Source organism: Scardinius erythrophthalmus, assembly GCF_964197995.2.
Source record: "Scardinius erythrophthalmus genome assembly, chromosome: 18".
Lineage (NCBI taxonomy): Eukaryota > Metazoa > Chordata > Actinopteri > Cypriniformes > Leuciscidae > Scardinius > Scardinius erythrophthalmus.
The window spans coordinates 35,230,557-35,253,574 of NC_138238.1; the positions used below are offsets into that span (position 1 = coordinate 35,230,557).

The 23,018-nt window shown below is 37.4% G+C and overlaps 2 protein-coding genes across 2 annotated transcripts in view; both read left to right on the top strand.

The window, feature by feature from the left end:
• Positions 1-9,095: 9,095 nt before the first annotated feature.
• On the top strand, positions 9,096-12,808 carry LOC308706375 (carbonic anhydrase 4-like; the record flags this gene model as incomplete). The annotated part of the gene is made up of 8 exons (XM_081391969.1): positions 9,096-9,168; positions 9,442-9,612; positions 10,752-10,903; positions 11,001-11,102; positions 11,202-11,274; positions 12,260-12,426; positions 12,525-12,635; positions 12,800-12,808. The coding sequence occupies 8 exons, from the start codon at positions 9,096-9,098 to the stop codon at positions 12,806-12,808; spliced, it is 858 nt and encodes a 285-aa protein (XP_081248095.1).
• Positions 12,809-19,407: 6,599 nt separating this feature from the next.
• LOC308706376 (carbonic anhydrase 4-like) overlaps positions 19,408-23,018 on the top strand; it is a gene marked incomplete at its 5' end in the record, with an annotated part of 57,665 nt that continues 54,054 nt past the window's right edge. The window contains one exon of the mRNA XM_081391970.1: positions 19,408-19,578. Within this exon, the coding sequence (XP_081248096.1) occupies positions 19,408-19,578 (171 nt within the window). The remainder of the gene's footprint in view (positions 19,579-23,018) is intronic.

Here is a 23,018-nt window from a genome sequence, read left to right on the forward strand (position 1 = left end):
TTGTCACATTTCACTTCCATTCTTTCGGGGTATATCAAAAAAAGTATATACTGTATTAATAAAACAAAAACACATAATTGTACAAGACATGTGGGAAATTAATGTGGGAAAAAATAAATTCTCTGAACCATAAGTAGATTTACACAAACTGAGAAAGTCAAAAAGCGTTTCTTTGTGCCCCGCTCTCCCCTATATCAGCAGGGGTTAATGGGACCATGCTAAGCACAAAAACTTTACAAAATCAGGTAAGAGAAGGCAGTGCCATGCAAGATCGCTAACAAAGATCGTATGCAAGATTTGATATAGTCAGTCATTCATTTCATAAGAACCTGTAGTCAAGAGTCAAGAGACTGAAACAGATCAAACTGTTAGATACAGTGACTCAGAGCGGCATGTAGCTAAAATCATGTGTTAAGTTTGTGACAATGAAGACAATTAATCTTTTCTGTCCCCCTTTTCATCCTTCCATTTTCTGTTCTGTATATCTGCATGACTTAAACTGGCAAAAAAAGAGAGAAATTGATTCAGATTTGGATAAAGAATAAAAATAAATTAACCTTGAAAAAAAATCAGAATACACAGGTTATGACTGGCTGGCTGGTGTTTTAATGACAATGACGAGCAGAGGCTGGTGACTTGGTCTTGGCTGGTGAGTCTGTTTCACGGTGTGGTGCAGGCATATGAAGACGAAGAGTCAAAAGCTCCTATACAAACTTTTGCTTACAAAATAATTCCAACAGGTACAGACAGGCAGAATGTACGCACACACTAAATAGGACTGAGAACGGACGAAGACTGACTGAACTGAAAGGAACTAAATACAAACACTGATGAGCAGAACACAGGTGACATAGATGATGATGATGAACTGACACAGGTGATATACAGATGAACTGGTAAGTATGTTGTCAAGTAAACAAATGAGTGGCGCGTGGCGGGAAAACTGAACCAAGGAATACATAACTATGAAATACAAACAAACACTGACACATGACAGCCTGCATTTCTGGCTTTATTATACTTTCTTTTTTAGGAGTTCAGTTTCATAGACCATCCCATCATCAGTCTGGACATGAATCAAATTGAAATTATGACACCCATCGGATTTGCCTGAGGTGGGACACATTTGCATTATGGAATGTTTTGCCTATCCTCAAAATGAGCAGCTATAATTACTGCAAAAGGATTGTGATCACAGTAATAATGACAATGTGGTTCCTTTCTTGAGAAATTAAACCTTTTGTATATGAATACACCTGTTTGTTATACTATAGCACCTTTGCATCTCATACAGCTCATACAAAAGTCAAAAGTGGTCATTGTACTTTAGATGAATGTTGGAGCCTGGATGTAAATATATTTTAGAGTTAATTTTCATGCATATTTGACATAATGTCCTGGGGACAAAAATGGCATCCATTCCGTGGAATGGCTTAAATAGCATCTAACAAATATTTGCATTATACCTAGTGCATTTCTTTAATGATATTTGCACTTAGTGTAAAGAAAATACTTTTTTTTTTCACTTTCTGCAAATAGCCGCTGCCAAACAGTGCTTTCAGCATCTGTATAGTGGTGCATAGGCCTCCTGCACACGTGGCAGTATTTGACTCCTTGGGAGTGAGAAAATACATTTAGGATGAAAAAAAAGACAATAAATAAATAAATACAAGATATAAGATCACATAAACTGGAGTGTAAAGTGCTCATCAATTGTCAAACACAGGTGGATACAGTTTCAGAAGAAAGCCTCACTTTAGTCTCCTTTGAGCTCGATGTGAATGTGAGGTCATTTATCACACATTTTTATCTTGTAGCAGTTGCTCAGGAGGTGTTTTGAACAAATAACTTCACTGATTGGCTGATAGCTTCACAAGAATGCGAACAGTCCCAAGCCCTTTATTAGAGCCTATTTTGAGCTGTGACTATGTATTGGGGAGGATTAAGGGATGTCGAAAAATGATCATGCTGAATAAGGCATTAATATGTGCTTCATAAGTACTAATAAACAGCCAATGTCCTAGAAATATGCATGCTAATAAGCAAATAGTTAACTAGTGAAAGATGCTTTCAGGACTAAATGGTGGGAGTTTCAACGTATATCAGCAGGGGTTAGTGGGACTATGCTAAGCAGAAAAACTTAACAAAATCAGGTAAGAGAAGGCAGTGCCATGCAAGATCACTAACAAAGATCGTTTGTAAGATTTGAAATAGTCAGTCGTGTATTTCATAAGAACCTGTTGTCGATAAGTCAAGAGACGGAAACAGATCAAACTGTTAGATACAGTGACTCAGATTGGCATGTAGCTAAAGAAGCTAAAGATTTGCGCAAAACTTTTGCGATTTTTTCTAAATATCGATAAAAAACTATTGCGAAATGACGCCGTTTCCATGAACCGATGTTATGCGACTAAAACGTATTTTTTTCCTCTCGCAATAAGTCATTCCAAAAATCATGCAACGGGCGTTATATATCACAGCCACGTACCGTACTCGACATTATTATTATTAAAGGAGAACTTGGTAACTTTTTTAACTTAATAAAACTGTCTAGAAAATCATTTAGATGGTTAAACAACCTGTTCTGGTGATATTGGTGACTTTCCCGCTCCCCCCAGCGTTCCCAGGAGGAAAACCAACCTTGCAACTTGGGGACTACCGTCCCGGCAAAATAGAAATTGGAAGTCTCGTGAGAAGCGAGAACGAGAACGAGCGCGAAACACGAATCGCTTTACAGCAATTCAACATAAACACACATGCATGTATGATGTATTACCAGATTACCCACCTCGGTAGACAAAGCTCCACACGATTCAGTTGGCTTGCTCCGATCAAAACAAATGCACATGAGCAGCGGTAGAGAGGGGGAGGAGGCCGCCGCAAGATAGTTTTTTACGACCGTGTTGTGACATATACGCCCCCCCACAGCTGTAGGGGGAGCTCGTGGGGAAAACATGCGACAACAAAAGGGAAAATCAGCGAAGAAGTGACTAGAGTTCGCTAGAGTTGCCCAAGGGTGCAGGGATTTGCATTATTTTGAAGTACCCCCGGACGCCGCCATTGGCTAACGGAACCCCACCTGCAGTTAGCATCCCATTGACTCCCATTCATTTTGGCGTCACTTTGACAGCGAATAATTTCACATCTGAGGCGTTTAAAGACTCCATTTGTCCATTATTTATTTCTAAAGAAACACGACAATGTATAAAATGCTCCATTACCTTGTATCTTACGTTATGGCCCTGTAGAAGCAGTTTTTGTAAAAGTAGGCTAACGATTGCGTCACAGCCACGCGACTCTCTGTCGCACAGTAGAGAATTACCGTATGGACAGGAGGAGAAGCTCGCGGGCAATCGGGAGGACGTCAAGGCAAAATGACAAAGTAATTAATCAGAACACCTACAAAAAGTTTCTCCTGCTCCAAGATCATGGACAGCTCCTACTCACGCTCTCCGTCTCTGCGAGTTTCGGAAGGTAATGATTCAGATTGATCTTGGCACAGCTACTAGAAGACAGACGGTTTGCTCACGTCACATCTACGTCGTCGAGCTCAGTTTGAGTCTGCGCATTACGCTGGACCCCCAGGAAGTAAGATTTTCTAATTGGCTTCACTTTGTCTCCGTTGAATCCAATGGGGTCGCTGTGTCCATTTCTTTTACTGTCTATGGAGTTGCCGAGTTCTCCTTTAATGGAGGAAACGTTGGCGTGTTATCCAAGCATTAATGGCTAGGAAAGACCCATACTGTGTCTGTGAGCTGCACATATGAAGTGTTTCTGGGTTTTTCCTCACTCATTTCTGCTCCGAGGTCTTGATTGTGGCATTTCTTTGAGGTTTAGAATCCAGTATTTTTGTCATTCTTTTGTCTTTTATGAATTCAATAAAGAACTCCGTCTCATAGGCTATTCTGTCCAAACACAACGCGCCTTCTAAGTCATGTGACCTGTTAATGCGCAAAAACTGTTTCCATTGCAGTTTTGCGAAATATTTCTTTTTTGAATTGCCTGAAAAACCTCCTCATGTGAGCGTAAAAACTTTTTGCGATAAATGGGAGTTTTTGCGAAATTGACAAGTTTCCATTGAGCGTATTTTCAATTCGCAATTTCAGTTTGCGCAATTTGAAGGGTAATGGAAACGCGGCTAATGAAGACAATGAATCTTTTCAGTCCCCTTTTTCATCCTTCCATTTTCTGTTCTGTATATCTGCATGACTAAAACTGGCAAAAAGAGAGAAATGTATTCAGATTTGGATAACGAATAAAAATAAATTAACCTTAGCTAACTGAAAAAAAAAAAAAAAGAATATATACACAGCTTTTAACTGGCTGGCTGGTGTTTTAATGACAATAATGACAAGCAGAGGCCGGTTGACTTGGGAGAGCCTGCATTTCTGGCTTTTTTAGGAGTTCAGTTTCATAGACCATCCCAGCATCAGTCTGGACATGAATGAAATTAAAATTATGACACCCATCGGATTTGTCTGAGGTGGGACACATTTGCATTATGGAATGTTTTATCCTTAAAATGAGATAATTAGGCTACTGCAAAAGGATTGTGATCATTGTGTAATAATGACAATGTGGTTCATTTCTTGAGAAATTAAACCTTTTGCATATGAATACACTCGTTATACTATAGCACATTTGTATCTCAGGTATCTCATAAGTAAAAAGTGGTCATTGTACTTTAGATGAATGCTGGAGCCTGGATGTCCAAAGTATACGGAATATTTCAGTATTTGACCATTGTCATCTTTACGTCTGTTCTCTCTGTCTACTCCTCGGATAGCCTACGTTATGGCGAATTGGTGGATTATGAATTCATCATATGAATTAGTATGATCTCGTTCAAGCCGCCTTTCCACTAAGCACACGACAAACGACAGCCGTCGGACCAGAAGTCATTAGGCTTGTTTGAGATGAGCAAAATCTGCGCAGAATCGATCACCGGTGATCAGCGCGAGATGCATGCCGGTTAGAAATGTGTCCGAGAGCGGTCCGCCTTGCTCTGATGTCATGCTGACGTATGTCAAAAATCTCTCGCGAGCGCAAGGCACACCTGTCGGATTCTGCAGTCGCGCGCAGTTGCTCTCCACCGACTGCGCTGATCAAAAGCATGATGGGAAACGACTTGCTGACGACACAGCTTAATGCTCATTGGTTTAAACAACCGTGATGTATTGTTCTCTTTTAAAATGTTTGATTTTAAAACTCTAATATCATGTTTTATGTGTATATGTTATGTGTGAATATTCCCAAACTATCTGACAGTGCGATCTCTTTGGGTTATGCAGTTTAATTTTTATAAAAAAAAAAAAAAAAAAAAACACATATGTCTGTATTAAAGAAAAAATGATTGATAAACATGTATTTAGAATGGAATTAAATAACAAGTACTTTGGGTGTCTTGTTCATTTTATTTATTTCCATATAAAAGCAACAGAACTTGAATTACATCCAGTTTATTAGCAACACTGTGCACGAGCGTGAATCCCGTGAATCCCGCGATATCCATCTTTGATCTCACAGGTGTCAGATCCACTGCGAGAAGAGAGATCTGTCCGGCTTGCCTGCGCTTTTTTCACTCCTCCTCTCACTGCAGCCGCCTACTCTCGACTACATTTCAGGCGAGGCAAGGCGCATCTCAAACAAGCCTATTCATTTCCGTTGAACACAGTAGTACGGGAGCTGCGTGGAGTTCCGACCATATGCGTATGCGGTAGATGCGTTGAAATATCTATGCAGCTATGCGACCGGTCGACCGGATGTGATGCATTCTAATAAAAAAACTATGAGCGTGAAGATAGAATTACCAATTTTTTTAACACTTTAACGTCATTATGTAGTAGGCTATTTATGTAAAATGCCGGTTATTAAAAATCATGTCAGAAAAAAATATTTTATAGCCTAATTATTAAATCAATATTTAGCTATATTGATTAGCTCTATAAAATCTGTTTTTATTTTAGATGTATTGAGGGTCATTGTTTTGTGTGGATATATTCATGCATTACATTCATTAAAATCATTGATTTTACCATCGTGAATAGCCGAGGGTAACGGTTGCTTCACGACCAATTTCAAAGATCCATGGGACTGACACTAGGGGGCGAAATGCGACAATCGTATGCGAATGTCGTGTGCAGTGGAAAGACGGCTAAACGTTTTCGTACGAATTCGTATAAATTCGTATGATCTCATCTCCCTCGGGAATTTCCCACGCCTGGTGTTAACGCCAACACGGCAGCTGAGTTAGTAGCCCAGAATGTTCATGCTATATGTTGAATAAATATCCTGAGGCTCCGGTGTTTATTAGCACCTCAATGCAGTACACGAGATCTGGGGGGCGGAGTTGGATCCAGATATAAGGGGTGGAGATTGGTAGGTTTAGGGGTGGGTTTAGGGATTAAGGGGTGGAGATGGGTAGGTTTAGGTATATGTAAGGTGGGAGGAGTCGGATCCAGATCCTCCCCGTGGATTTCATGTTCCGCAGTGAGGACCATCTCGTTTATTATGGGGGATTTTAATAGCTGCAAGTTGGACAGTGTCCTCCCATCCTTAGCACAAGAAAAGATAATGTACGGGGACATAAACAATACTTATATCACAACATCGTCTTTTTGTTTCCGCAATATAGACAAATGCTGAAGAGAGAAAAGCCAGCTACGTACAGCATCACCCAGTGGACAGAGGACGCAACTGCACAACTTCAGGGGTCATTTGCATGTACAGACTGGAGTATTTTTGATGGCGACCAGGATATAAAAACGGAGACAATAACTGATTATATCAAGTTTTGCATGGCAACCAGCATTCCAGTCAAAACTGTTAAAAGATATCCTAAATCGAGACCATGGATGTCCTGCCAAATAAAACTCAAACTCAAGAAGAAACAACAAACATTTATTCACAAAGATTGGCTTTCACTGAGAGTGGTACTAAACTGGTACTAAACACTATCCTTCCGGTTGTCTGCCCACAGCTGGATCCTTACCATTTTGCCTACAAGGCCAAAAGAGAAACAGAGGATGCTGTTGCTTGCCTCCTTCATACTCTCCTCCAACATCTGGATTCTCCCGGCCATTATGCCAGGATTCTCTTTATGGAGTTCAGTTCCGCCTTCAATGCGATTCAACGCCACATCATGATAACCAAACTCCAGCATCTTCACGTGCCTCCTCTTTTCATCCACTGGATCTATAATTTTCTCAGTGACAGACCACAGGCGGTAAGGGTGGGTAATGTAACATCCTCCACCATTACTGTCAACACAGGAGTCCCTCAAGGCTGCGTCCTTAGTCCCTTCCTCTACACACTATATAGTAACGACTGCCATAGCCCCTCCGACATCACAAAGTATTTCAAATACTCGGCACCGAATTAGTTACAGCATATCACCAATCTGTTGCCCATTTCACTCATTGTTGTAGGCTACAGACAAGCCATCTCCTCTTTAACATTACTAAAACAAAGGAACTTTCCTGGAACTATCCTGGACACACGGCAAAAACTCACCACCACTCACAGACATTCATAGGCGCTGCCAACAGAGACTATTTGTCATATACGTAAACTCAGGGCTTTCTCAGTCAAACCACACCTTCTTCTTCTTTTGTACCGTAGTATCATTGAACCCATCCTCTTGTATTGTGCCACCTACTATTTCACTTTCTCTCACTAATAGAAACAAGCTCCTTAAAATCACTAACACTTCTTCAAAAATAATTGGTCTTCCCACACCCAACTTGCCGGCTCTCGTTGACGCTGCTACCATTCGTAGAGCAAACACCACTGTGCAAAACCCCAGCCACCCTCCAGCCAAAACTCATATTTACCCTTCTTCCCTCAGGCCGCAGATAGACAGCTACGGCTACCCCATAAAAAAATCACGACTAGGGAAAAGTTTTGTTATCTCAGCTATAAGAATGCCTAACGTATTTTTGCAATATGTCTATTTATATGAACAAAATTGATGTTTCCTGTAGCTCAAACAGTAGAGCGTTGGCGCTAGCAACGCCAAGGTCATGGGTTCGATTCCCAGGGAAAGCAAGAACTGACAAAATGTAAAATGTTTACATTGAGTATAATGTAAGTCGCTTTGGATAAAAGCGTCTGCCAAAAAAAAAAATGCATAAATGTTAGGCTATGTGTGTTAAATGTTGCTTCTGGTATAGTCTGTGAAAACAAATTTCCTCTAACGAGGACAATAAAGGGCGGCAGTGGTTCATGTAGATTGTTTAAAAACCGGAAGGTTGGTGGTTCAATCCCCGGTTCCACCTGACCAAGTGTCGAGGTGTCCTTGAGCAAGACACCTAACCCCAACTGCTCCCGACGAGCTGGATCGCCTTGCATGGCTGACACCGCCGTCGGTGTATGAATGAGTGAGTGAATGGGTGAATGTGAGGCAATATTGTAAAGCGCTTTGGTGGCCATTGGGTCTGTGAAAGCGCTATATAAATGCAGTCCATTTACCATTTACAATAAAGAATTAATATGAATATGAATACGACCTGTTTACGCACCACTAATGGATTTCCATTCATTTTGTTCTAAAAATCTTACATAATATCTTTGTCTCTTACATAAGATCTCCTGCACTGGCACTGCCTTCTCTCTTACCTGACTTTTTCCTGTATTTTATTGTTAAAGATGAGAAGCATCAAAAGATAAACATTAATCTGATTCTGATCATTCCCGAGATTGCAAAACCGTGTTTTCTCCCGTCATCACGAGAGAATTGGAGAACGTGACCGAAGTGATGCTGATAGGATCGCGACTAGATAAATCAAGTGGCCTATTGACTGCTATTTAAAAGTAAAAGATCAGTGATAATGCGATCGCATGCGTTTGATCGGAATGTAGCCGAGAGGATGAAACGCATGAAAGTGTCACACCCACTACAGGTGAGCTGAGAAGAGTATTAAAGGAGGGGAAGACATTCATTTTCAGCATACCGACAGGTGAATCAAGAAGAAGATGTAAGACCATAACTACCTATTCTTGATTTATTTCGTTTCTCATATCAAATTCAATTAACTTAAGGTTAAATTCTGTTAGCAGCACTGATTGCCATTGTAATGATTTCTTGTTTGATTTAGATGATTGTCTTGCTGGTAACTTTCCTTGCTGCTCTCCTGTGTCCCTCCGTCCACGGCGAGGGCTCCTCAGTGGGTGAGTAACTCAAGTTCAACTTACTCCTAAAAAGGACAAATGAAGGCGCTTGAAACTTTTTTTGATGTAAATTCTGCTGTTTCATTTGTTATATTTATTAATGCTTTCCTTTAAACCTAAACAGAATGGTGCTATCACAAGCCAACATGCAGTAAGTGTGATTTATTAAAATATTCCACCGTATAAAAGTTAATATAAATCTTATTATAAAATGTTATATATTTAAAACTTGTTCTGAAGTAGATTTTTTTTTCTATCCCTAATTTGTAATAGATTTTACCACCTGGTCCCAAATTGCTCCACAATCCTGTAATGGATCCAGGCAATCTCCCATTAATATCGTGACTACAAGTGTTCAGGGAAATCCTAATCTGACCTCATTTAACTTCACTGGTTTTGATGACAACTCCACTTTACTGACAATCACTAACTCAGGCGACTCTGGTAAGGAGCAAGGAGCACTGGGATTAATATATATATATATATATATATATATATATATATATATATATATATATATATATATATATATATATATATATATATATATATATATATATATATATACATACATATATATATATATATACATACATATATATATATATACTATATATATATAGAATTTGTTTGTCTTTACAAAATATAGTCGCTACATTTAGTAGATTTATGGCTTCCGAAATGGCTTCCGAATGAGGAATAGAAGGCTACTATAGCTACCTACAGTACTAACAAAAGAGATCAATCCTTAAGAGACGGTAACATGAGAGGTTTCACATTAAAAAGCTCCAGAAAAGTATACAAAACTGAGAACTAGGTGATAAACTGATAGATAACAGAAGGATAAAAGTAATTTGATTCCTCTTTTTGTTCATTCCATGAGACTCGCTGACTAGGTTACATAGAGGTAATTGAAGTCTATACTGGTACCACTGAAGTGGTAATTTTATGCCCTTTTACGAAGTCTTGATTTTGTTTTTAGGGTGTAGGCTACTAGAATATGTTTACATGCTTGATTGTTATAAAAAAAACTAAACATTATTTTTCACACATTTTATATTATTACAGCTCCTCTCTCCCCTGGATGAACGCGTCGTTTTCGATGAAGCCCCTCCTTCCGACATACGTAACTTTGCAGATGTTTTTTTATACTCAAACAGCAACATTACACACTAACTAAAGTTGAAAAAGTTTAATCATAATCAAGGACCCCTTTAAAGTTGTAAAAGAGGTATTCACCTTATTGTTCAACGCAGAAAGGTGTTTTCAGTGAATGTGCAAGACTTTCGATTTATTAGCCGCTATAAGGAAATATATATAGCCTAATAAGGAAATAATTATATATAAAACACTATATAATACCAGTATGCAATATCAAGCAGCATAACGATTTGTACAGCTAAAAATAGCCAGAAGCGAATGATAGGCCTACCGGAAGCCTTAGACACATTAAAATTACAATTACAAATGGTCGCGCCCGTTCTTAATTGAAAAATAAAGCGCAGATAATGCATCAGTGATGCACAACGTCACTGTATTCCATGTCCTGGACCTTGTATCTAATATGTCCATTGTCTTCACAGTGGTGGTCAACCTGGATGATGATAAAATGACAGTGCAAGGAGGTGATCTTCCAGGTGTATACAACACTAAACAATTCCATCTCCACTGGGGTAACGGCAGCTCCTCGCCTGGCTCCGAACACACTGTGGATGGCAAACAATACCCAATGGAGGTATGAATTAATTCATTTTCCCTGCAAATGCATTGCATTATTCCACATAGCATTCTCCCTAATGCATTATCTTTATACGTCTGATTCTGTTTCTCAGCTGCACATTGTGAATGTCCATTCAAAATACAACGGGAGTGTGGCAGCTGCTCTTGCTGCTAATGACAGCACAGGATTGGCTGTTCTTGGTTTCTTTATTGAGGTGAGCAAGACCACGTTTATCCAGAGGCAAGCGCAAACCTTAAGTATATTCATGGCTTAGTTGTGTGCTCATGTGTATGTATTTTTATTTAACCAACAGGGAACCAGTGAACAAAACAAAACAAAAAGTTGGGATATCCTAACATCCTTTTTGAAGCAGATCTCTATTTCAGGTACAGAAATAATTTGTTGTTGATAGTTTACCCAGAAATGAACATTTTGTTACTCCTCACCTTCATGTCGTTCCCCATTGAAACACAATATACGTTATTTTGAAGAATGTTTCAACTGTTTTTGTCCATACTTTGAGTGTCAGTGTGGTCCAAAAGGCACAAATCATAGAGAAATACCTTTTTGTTTTCCACAGAAAAAAGAAAGTCATAAAGGTTTTGGAACAACAATGTTGACAGATTTTTCATTTTTGAGTCGTGAGCCAGATCAGCGTCAGACTTCACTCAATTCTGTGAAAGCGATGTTTGCCATGTGATCTTCGTACTTTGGTTACCGATATGTATTGCAAGTATCTCAGCTTGACAGTCTTCACTGATTCAGTGTTAGTAATTGAGTCTTGTGTAAAGTGCAACATCAGACATTATCAGAGCCTAAATTCTTACAGCAATTTGCAAAAATCTACAGTTATATCTTCATTGTTCGTTAGGTTAAGAGTGATCTCAAAAAAGACACTTTTTGTATTTTTGGTTTTAGTTAGCATAGTTAATGTAAAGCGTCGAATACACTGAAGATTTCGGTTTTGTTTCTACAATTTCTAGTTAATTTTATGGTTTTTGGGTTATCGGGAATGTTTTTTTGGTGACACTTGTTTTTTTATGTTTGCATTCTATTTTATTCATTGTTTGTAACTTGTTCACATACTGCATTTTTTTCTGATAAATTGTACTCAGTTCTGTACGTTTTTTATCGGTTGTTTCTGTTTATTGCACATGCTGCAGCAATTATATCTCACGTAAATGTTATGCAATCATACCTCTAACATCAAGCACGTAACAGAATCTTTTTATCAGTATGAAGTCTTGCAATTCATCCCATTAAATACGTGGTATATTTTGTTAATTTCTCTTAACCGATATGATTTAACAACAAATTAGCACAAAACTGAAGACGGCTAAGTATTTCCCTTACACCCTCTTGATGTTTTAGGTGCTACAACCACAGACATCATGAATCAAATCACAATGGACAGTCTGCTTGAAGGGGTGAACAGGTCTAAATATTACCGGTATCAAGGCTCCCTAACCACACCCAACTGCAATGAAGCTGTGATCTGGACTGTGTTCAAAGATACCATCAAAGTCAGCCAGGACTTTGTAAGTCTAGGCAACTCTATAGTAGAGTAATTCATAAAAATCATATACGTCTATTACTAGATGGCAACATTCATCATATTCTGTATTCCTCCAAACAGATCAACCGCTTCAGCACAACTACCTTTTTCAAAGCAAGCGCTTCAGTTCTGACGTCCAACAACTTCAGAGGAGTTCAGCCCTTGAATGGCAGAGTTGTGACATCACAGGAGGTAAAAACCGCAGCACCTTCATCTGCGGCCACATCCACTATATCTATCATCACAGTTCTTCTCTTGTCAAGTTTGTGTTGGCTGTAAAAATACATTTGTGTTTTTGTGCACACCAATATGAGCTTGTTTAATTTAATTGATTTCTCTTGTACATTATGTGTCAGCTTTATTGATCATGTTTTATCATGGTTGATGTTTTCTTTAATATTTTAATTTTGTCACTTGTATTATCTTATTTTGATGATACTTGACTGTTCGTAATTCTCCCATTGTATTTTTAAACGCACAATTTGCTGTCACAATAACATGAGGCCTAGAGTTAGAATAGGATAAAAACCAAAAACACTGCTAATGTTTTATATGAAACTTATGATATCTGTAATTATATTTGATCAACATTAGATGATCCTGTAGTATTTAAGAGGATTTATGTTTTAAATGTCTAAAGCATGACAGCTTTGACAGACCTCAGTTATTAAAATTAAATCAATAAAGTTTTGCTGTTTAATAACAAAATGTCTCCCAGTCAAAATGCCTGTGTGTGTGCGTGTATTCTACATTTGAAGGGATAGTTCACCCAAACACGAAAATCTTGTCATAATTTACTCACCTTCAAGTTGTTCCAAACCTGTAGCCTAAGACTTTCGTTCATCATCGGAACACAAATGAAGGTCTTTTTGATGAAATCTAAGAGATTTCTGTCCCTCCATTGACAGCTACACAACTGACACTTTGACACTTCAAAAAGTTCATAAAGAGATCGCAAAACTAATCCATATGAATTGAGAGGTTTAGTCCAAATTTCCTGAATTTTCACTTTATATTAACAGATTTCATTTAGGCCTATTTACAGAAACACATTTAACATTAAGCATTTTTTTTTAGAAACTAAACTTGCATTTTGTTCACATATTTTTGTTTTTCTTCTGTAGAAATTGAAAATTGACAGGCCTGTATATATAGTTTTCATTAGAAATGCAGTATATATTTGGTGGTATGATTTGGGCAATATGAGCAGAAATAAGACACCGTTAAGTCTATCTGAGTTCAGTGTTTAGTTATTATCATTAACAAGCACCAGCCTCTCCATTGTACCAGGGATATAATGCCTACGTCATCTGGGCTATGTATTCCTTTTAATATGTATGCTTTATCAATTTTAGAAAACTTTTTTTAAGTATAATCATATAAAGTGAAGTAATATAACATTTAGTGAGAAAAATATAGCAATGCCAAGAAGTTATTGAAATAATTATGGTGAGAGTTTTAAGATGACCAAAAAGGAAGACACCTGTGAATGAGATCATTGGTTATGAACTGTATAAAACAGGAAGCTGTGAGTAAGATAATCTCTTGTGTAACTGCTAGTTGGTCAAACTAGTTCTTAAGACACGGTCTTAACATTGTGGCTACGTTTATGCAACTGGCCCCAGCGGGCTTCACGCCTGAACATTTTTTTTTTTTTTTAACATTAATTGCTTTTGGAAGGCTGTTCATCAAAGCTGCATGTCTTCTGGGGGTGGAGACGTGTTACACCTAATTCACTAAAACCAAACTGACCTTAATTATCTGACAGCCAAGCACATGTGTCAAACTCCACTCCTTGACGGCCACTGTCTTGCAGAGTGTAGTCAAGTCACCTTTATTTCTTAAAGTGCTTTATACAATAGGCTACAGATTGTTTCAAAGCATCTTTACAACAGTAAAGTAATGATTCAATGATGCAAGCACAGTTCAATTTGACTATAAAGCAACTCTAAAAAAAAAAGTGTCATCTTGTCACAGTCAAAATCCTCCACATTTCATTTCCTACCATATGAGAGAGAAATACAGAAGCACGTTGATTTGCAGTCGCGGGTCTTTCATGCAGAGAACTCGTCCTCATATTAATGCATAATGATGCATTTAAAAGTTAATAGCCAAACGGATCATAAAAGTCCACATTGTTATTGCGGATGAAATATAACACGGATAACATGAAATAAATAAAATATTTGTTTCAGGTTAAACTTAGATTAGTCACTCAAACCTTTATCTAAACCTTGCCGTCGGTCGAGCATATCCACCATGTTTAGTAGTTTTTTAACACTTTTTACTCGTGTTTGTAGTCTTCCTCCAAAGCGCAATGGCCGGGTTGTGGGCAATATTAGCTTTAGAGCGTGCACGGATCCACACTTCGAAAAATGTCAGGAAATAGATAGTAGACTGTCCGGGGACTTCTGGCATACACTTCAACTTACTGTGCATTGGGACACACTTATTTTAATCTCACACACTGTTTAGGATGGATAGTCTGGACACAGAGACGCAGGGCAACACTCAAGAACCAGCATTGCCTCTCCCTGCCGTAAGCTTTTGAGTGCTTAACATTTTTGAGACACTTTTGTCTGTTTTTTTGCTCCCAACAAAGCCACCATGAGCAACAGTGGTGTTTCGTTAATGAATTTAGCATTTATGAACAAATCAATGAGTCAATTGCTGCATCTGAAATTGAATACTTCCCTACTATATAGTAGGGGAGACCGGGGACAGTTGCAACAGGGGATGGTTGCAACATGTCATTTTTCTCCAATCAGAAACAAGCTAGAGTGATGACACTCATACTGAACATGCACAGTTAGACCCTCCACCCACCAAGAAAACAGTAGACATTTTCAACATCTGCTGCTGCATTTATTGATCAAAACTTGTTTTGGAGGTATGAAAGTATTTTTTTTTTCATGAGATGTATTTTTGTCATACTGTCCAGACATTTTGTATGAATTAATCAAAACTTACTTAGTTTGAATTATTGTTGTGTTGACTTCTAAGTGACATGGTTAGCATGTGTCAAAGTCAGTGTGTCTAGCAGGAATATGATGTTCTGTCATGGCTGATAGGGTCGGGGACGGTTGCAACAAGTTATAAATTGCATGTTTAATAAAGGTTTGTTGCATTGCAAATTGTTCAATTCTTCCTGTCTGACACTGAAATATGGAGAGATTGAATATCATTTGTAACGCCTGCACACTGAATCTGTGTAGGCCTATGTTTTACACATACACAAACAAAACTCAATAACTGTTATTTGATAAATATGACTAAATAAATAAATTATAGGCTACAATAATATTATTGAAATAAATAATACTATAATATTATAGTAGGCCTAAAACAGTTAATATTTTTTTAGAATTATATGCTCATTGAGACAAAAAGCTAAAATTAATTAGAGAAATTTAAGGTATTTTTAACGCGTTGCAACAGTCCCTGGGTTGTGTTGCAACCGTCCCCTGGGTCGGGGTCAGTTGCAACATCTGACTTCTTCCATTCAAATAAATACTGTGAACGATATGTCATATATAATCATCTTTAAATGGTATGGGTAATTAGCAGACAGATGCAAGTTTAATATATACAAATTTGGTTGGTCTACTCCAAATAGTCTCTGAGTAACTGAGAGAAATGCAAAAAGTGTTGCAACTGTCCCCGGTCTCCATGCAGTACGCCAAAATAGTAGTATGTCCGAATACATATTAGGCGAAAAGTATCCGGATAACCTACTACTTCCTTCGAGATTCTGAAGTGTGTGTTCGATGGATACTTAACTATCCCATGAGGCCACGGGAGAGGATTTATGATACACAACAGAAGCTGGCGACAGTAACAACATTGCGGATGTAGTACAAATGAACTTCATTCATAATATACATATACATATATATATATATATATATATATATATATATATATATATATATATATATATATATATATATAATTATTTGTATATTTTGTGTGTGTGTGTGTGTGTGTGTTCAGTAGAAGACACGAGGGTGAGTTTAAATAATGACATCATTTTCCTTTTTGTGTATGACGGCATCATGGCAACAGATGTTTAAGGTGGCTGAGATTTTTTTTGATGGATGATGGATTTTTTTCATTGTGAGTCGCATTTGCAGTGTACATCCACTAGAGAGCAGTATTACAATTTCAATTCAGGAAGTAATGAAAAATGTTGCTTTGGGGACTAGCTGAAATAAAATCATTTTATTATTTGTTTTTTCAAGTACAGAAAAAAAAATAATTTTAGTTTTAGTTAGCTATAATAATCCTGCTGACCAGGGGCGATTCCACAGGGGCACAGGGGGACCAAGAACCAGTCAGGGGGGTTGTAAATTTAAAGTCCCCGTGAACCGGAAGTTGCAAACGACTTTTCTTCAGTGTTATGACGTATTTCCCAGTGAAACGGAATATTGAACAGAGGGCAGGGTTTTACTCTAGCGCTCCTCCTCTCCATCTCTGCTCATAGCAGACTAACGGTTTGAGGGGAGTGGTTACGCGTTGCCCAAACCAATTCCTCAAACCTACGTCATCGGAGAAGGTCCTCCAATGCAGAGGGGAGGGGCATTTTCAGATTTTGATTAAAGATTACCATGGTAAAATTTTTTTTTTTTAAATATTTTCTTGCACGGATTAATTGTTCACCACAAGACTAGTAATATGCGCTAAAAAAGTAAATAGGGTCAATTTTGATTTCATGGGGACTTTAAGGGTCGGTGATTGAGGAATGTCATTTAGTCCCTACCAGCCATTTGTTGTAGTCCTTAAAAAAAACGATTTCTTTAAAAGCAAATATCTCCCTTTACTTTGAACTTTGCAAATGTTGTTTATGCTCAAACAGAAACATTTCACACTAGCCTAACTAAAGTTAGAAAAGTGAAATCATACTCAACCACCCCTTAAAGACCAGCCGCTGCTGACAGAGACGCTGATCTCATACGCACCTCATTCTGTCTCACACCTCTTCACGTTCATCATAAGACTGCTCTTATGTTATGAAGATACTCGACAAAAAATGGACATTTTGGCATAATTGTGTGTGTTATTGTAAGTTCAAGCACGAGAGAGAACTGTATTCTGGCTTGCTCTCTGTGCGCACGCACGATACTGGCGTGTCTTTCTGTGTGTGTGTGTGTGTGTGTGTGTGTCATCTTGTCGCACATGAATTGTTTAAAAGCATTTGCATGAATAAGAGCGGGATCATATAATGTAATATACACTTTTTTTTATTCTGATTGGATAATTATCAAGATCAAGCCTTGTAGTAGGCTACTAGGCAAAAAAAAAAAAAAACTCCGATCACGGAGGGCCCCTCTCTGCGCAAGAGCCCCTGGGCACGTGCCCAGATTGCCCGTATAGATCCGGCCCTGCATATACATATACATATATACACATTTACATATACACACACAAGACTAAAGCACTGCACCTAGAGGAAATCTGTGTGTTTATCTCTGCTCAGGTGATGTGTATGGCTATATCATTTTTTGTATCTTACTGTCAGCCTTTCATCTCCCTCCATCATTTTCACTCTATCTCTTATTGTCTCTTCACCGATGTCTGTGTATCTTTTCTTTCAGCATCCTGCATTTTTTTACTAAATTCCTTTGGACAGCAGGTGCAGCAGACTTGTGATCTGATCATGTGACCACATACACACGCGCTTGTGCAAAATCAGTAAAACTAGATGTAGCCTACCGCATGGCGGTAAAAAATATGACCACCGCTCATAATATTGCTGTATGGGCTCAAATTCCCGCCAAATATATAGCGGTCACGTATAAAAAAATAATAAGCGTGAATCAAAAATTTAAAAACACATGTAAAAATATATTGCACAAACTGAAAAAAAAAAATGCAAAATGATCAGAATAGCAAACAACGTGGTTACGGATCAAAATATAATAAGCGTGAATCAAGAAATAACAAGCATGAATAAAAACTTTAAACACATTAAAAGTTATTTTGCACAAAACTTAAACTTATGGTCATGCTTTCTTAAAAAGTATGTTTTCCTTGGTTTTATTACTGTGTACTTTGTGCTTTCTTGCATTTTCTGCTCATATTTTACTCTTTTGTACGCTTGTGCTGTTTTTCTCTTCGCTCTTCTTTCTCTGTTCTGCGCTTGCTTTCCCAAATGTTGCAGTTCGAGTTTCATGTAAATTAGGGCGGGCTTAAGAGTCACCATTGGTCCACTAGTTCTAGATTGACAGCTACTCCTCTATCCAATCAATCGGAGAGGGGAGTTGACGTCACACCAACAGTGACAGTATCATCCTAAACCAGCAACCCCCACCCCCCCCCCCCTGGCGCGCAAGATGGCGACCGTGGCGGTTGTAAATCTGTGAGGTCGGAAGGTTTCGTCTCCTAATTCCACGCCTTTGTGGTAACTTTTTAAATTTGATCGAGTAGCAATTCAGTAAACTTGTTTACTTCGCATTTGAACTGTATTTGGTGCAAATTATCTCATTAAGTGTAAATCGCTGTTAACGTGCAAGCTGATTGACGTCACTGCAAACTATGGCTGGAAAACGCAAAGAAAGACAAAGTTCCAAGAAAGACACTCAAGAGTTGTGGATGGATGCTGAACAGGAAATTGCTGAGGTGCATAATTATGTACAAATCCAACAGCAACGTGAAGCTTTGCTTTCTAAAGGTTTGTCCGAACTTGATTCGGCTCCGCATACCCCCGATTCAAAGAAATCAAAGAACGAGCCATCTCTCCTCGACCTGCAAAACAACATTGTCAGAATGCTGACAGAAAAAATAAATGAAAGAGCTGACGGTTTGGAGAAAATTATTAAAAAAAATTCTGACGGGATCGAGGCTCTCCAAAAATCCACCGAATTCTTGTCTCGTGAGATTAACGACATTAAAGCAGATCTGACTGAAAACATCGAGTAGTACTCACGACAAGAAAATACTGGATCTGGAAGCTAAAGTGAACGAAATGGAAAGATATAGAAGGCGCTGGAACCTTAGGCTTTATGGTCTTGACGAACGTGAAGGCGAAGATATCAAACAGAAGGTCGTGGACATCTGCGCTGCAGTGCTTCCAGATGAAAAGGGAAAGTTCGTTACTGAGATTGACGTGGTTCATCGCGTGGGAAGGAGGCTTGATGTGAGCCAGAATGTGTGATGTGTGTGTGGGGGGGGGGGGGTCGAGTGGCCCCCAGGGACCAAACGAAATTTTTCCGTAAAAGTCTAGTGGGGCTACATGCCCACCAAATTTTATGTTCCCCGGTGTTTCGGTGTCCCTGGTATCGTTGACGAAAAAAAAACAAAAAAACTTTGACAATCCCTATATGACCGCTTTCGCTAGCTATGCTAGCGGCGGTCATAAAAAAAAAAAAAAAAAAAAAAAAACCTTTGACAATCCCTATATGACCGCTTTCGCTAGCTATGCTAGCGGCGGTCATAAAAAAAAAAAAAAAAAAAAAAAAAACCTTTGACAATCCCTATATGACCGCTTTCGCTAGCTATGCTAGCGGCGGTCATAAAAAAAAAAAGTAAAAAAAAAAAAAACCTTTGACAATCCCTATATGACCGCTTTCGCTTCTGAAGCTGCTCAGATTCCTGACATAAATGTCTTTTGACGTTTATCGGCCACAGCAATCTCTCACAACTGAGATGTCTTTGCATCAGCTGCTCTCACGGCTGATGTTTCAGCACCTACAGTTAATTGTTTATTTCATATGAACAATTTATGTTTCTGCCCTTGGGTGCCCACACTCGATGCCGAATGCATGAATGCATTTCCTTATTTGATTGAAATCTTGCAAGTGCAAATACATTACCAACTGAATATAAACATATCTTTATTCCATGAGCAAATGATATGCACATAAAAATACAAAAGGTGTTATTTTAACTGTCAATGTCATTTGGAAAAACTGTGGAGGTCACTGCATGATTAATCAAGTCAAGCTGAATAAGCAAAGGTTTAATGACAGGTCACACACCCAAAAATGCATTTATGGGTCACATAAAACCACTGTGCAAAATAACAAGTGAAACCACATGAACTTATTCCCTTTGTATGCATATATAAACTCTAAATGGAAAGAATAAAAGAGGAGACAAAGAGAATAAAAAAAGTTCAGGAAAAGCTGTGAGTTTGCTTAGGACGCAGGCACGCAGCCTAACTTTAGGAAATAGCTTGGACAAAAATTACAACCAATATTTTTGACAAAAAACAACAACCCATAACAATCTCAAATGTTTAATAAATAACCATTCATTATGCATGCAATACTCATTGGTTACAGAATAATGGGTCATGTTAATTTATGACGTAAATGTAATATAATCATATAGTATCATTTAATTATCCATCTTTCCATCCATCCATTCTTCAAACCGCCTGTCCTATTTAGGGTCATGGGGTCATTTCATTAAAAAAATATTAAAGGGCCCCTATTATGACTTTTCCGAATGACCTTTCATGTAGTGTGTAACAGCTCTAAGTGAATGAAAACATCCTGCAAAGTTTTAAATCTGAAAGTGCACCGTATATAAAGTTATTGTCTTTCAAATGTAAGAGTCGACTCAATGAGAGTCAATGAAATTAATTGTTTTTCAAACAAGTCATGAGCCGATTCGTCTGACATCAAGACGAAACATTAGCATATTGCCCGCCCACTTATTGCGCGCAGACACCAGGGAAAACTTGAACCTCAAACACTGCAGCTGATTCCTGTGGATACTGGACAGCATCATGTCGAGAAGACGCTGTGCTCTATAATGTGAAGGTAAAGCCAGTTTTTTTTTCACTGCCCAGGTACGAGCACGTGAAGAATCAGTGGTTAAAGTTAATATTTACCATGATATCACAGCAGTATAATCCTAAACTTTTGCTGTGTTCCCTTTATTTTACTGATGACTGCTTCTCAAATCTCGGAGTTCAATGCAGGATTCACAAACGGCTTGCTCTTGAAAGATGGTGTTCAAAAAACGTAGTTTTGAGTTTTATATTGTATAGGTCTCCTGCTAATGTATTGCATAACTTACATGGACTGTTATTGATACAGTTTCCACTTTCCTTGGGTTCACCACAATATATTAGAAAAATACTCGGTAAATAAATTAGTAAAACAATTGGTTGATAGACATCCACTTGTCAATGCTGATGCTGAGGAATTACAGTTGCAACATCTTCTGTTCCTCAAACTGAGCAGAGATGGGCACGAATACATCAAAAACTAGATGGTAAAGTTTGTAGACAAACTTTAAGTTGGTTTGAAAAAGCCTAGCCAGAAAGTTTGAAAGTTTTAAAATGTTCTAGTATGGTTTAACATGTTTTACCATATTTCTAGTGGTTTACCACATTGCTAGCATGATTTACCATGGTTTACCACGTGATTTAGCATGATTTAGCATGTTGTAGCATGATCATGGATGGACGGATGGATAGATAGATCATCAAGATTAGTTAGAAAGAAAGAAAGATTAGTTAGAAAGAAAGAAATAAAGAAAGAATTGTTAGAAAAAAGCTTAGTTAGAAAGAAAGAAATGTTAGAAAGAATGGTTAGAAAGAAAGATAAATAGATAGATTAGTTAGAAAAAAGAAAAGTTAAAAAGAAAAAGATTAGTTAGAAAGAAAGAAAAGTAAGAAAGATTAGTTAGAAATAATAAATAAATAAAGAAAAGTTAGAGAGAATTAAAGAAAGATTAGTTAGAAAGAAAGGAAGAAAGAAAGATTAATTAAAAAGAAAGACTGAAAGAAAGAAAGTATGATTAGTTAGAAAGAAAGATTAGATAGAAAGAAAAAAAGAAAGAAAGATTAGTTCGAAAGAAAGACAGAAAGAAAGAAAGAAAGAAAAAGATTAGTTAGAAAGAAGGATTAGTCTGAAAGAAAGGAAAGTTAGAAAGAAAGAAAGAAAGAACGATAGATTAGTTAGAAACAAAAAAGGTAGAAAGAAAGAAAGATTAGTTGGTAAGAAAGAAAAGTTAGAAAAAAATATTAGTTAGAAAGAAAGAAAAGTTAGAAAGAAACATTAGTTAGAAAGTAAGAAAGATTAGTTATAAATAAATAAATAAATAAATAAATAAATAAATAAATATTAGTCTGAAAGTAAGAAATAAAGAAAGAAATATTAGTTAGAAGAAAGAAAAAGATTAGTTAGAAAGAAAGAAAGATAGATTAATTAGAAAGAAAGAAATATTAGTCTGAAAGAAAGATTAGTAAGAAAGAAATTAAGATTAGTTAGAAAGAAAGATTAGTTAGAAAGAAAAAGAAAAATTATTTAGAAAGAAAGAATAGTTAGAAAGAAAGCTTAGTTAGAAAAAAGAAAAAAGAAAGGAAGAAAGAAATGTTACAAATAAAGAAAGAATGAAAGAAAAGTTAGACAGAAAGAAAGATAAGAAAGATTAGTTAGAAAGAAAGAGATTAGTTAGAAAGAAAGAAAGATAGATTAGAAATAAAAAAAGAAGTATTAGTTAGAAAGATAGATTAGTTAGAAAGAAAGAAAGATTAATTAGAATGAAAGAAATATTAGTCTGAAAGAAAGATTAGTAAGAAAGGAGTTTTGGTTAGAAAGAAAGAAAGAAAGAAAGAAAGAA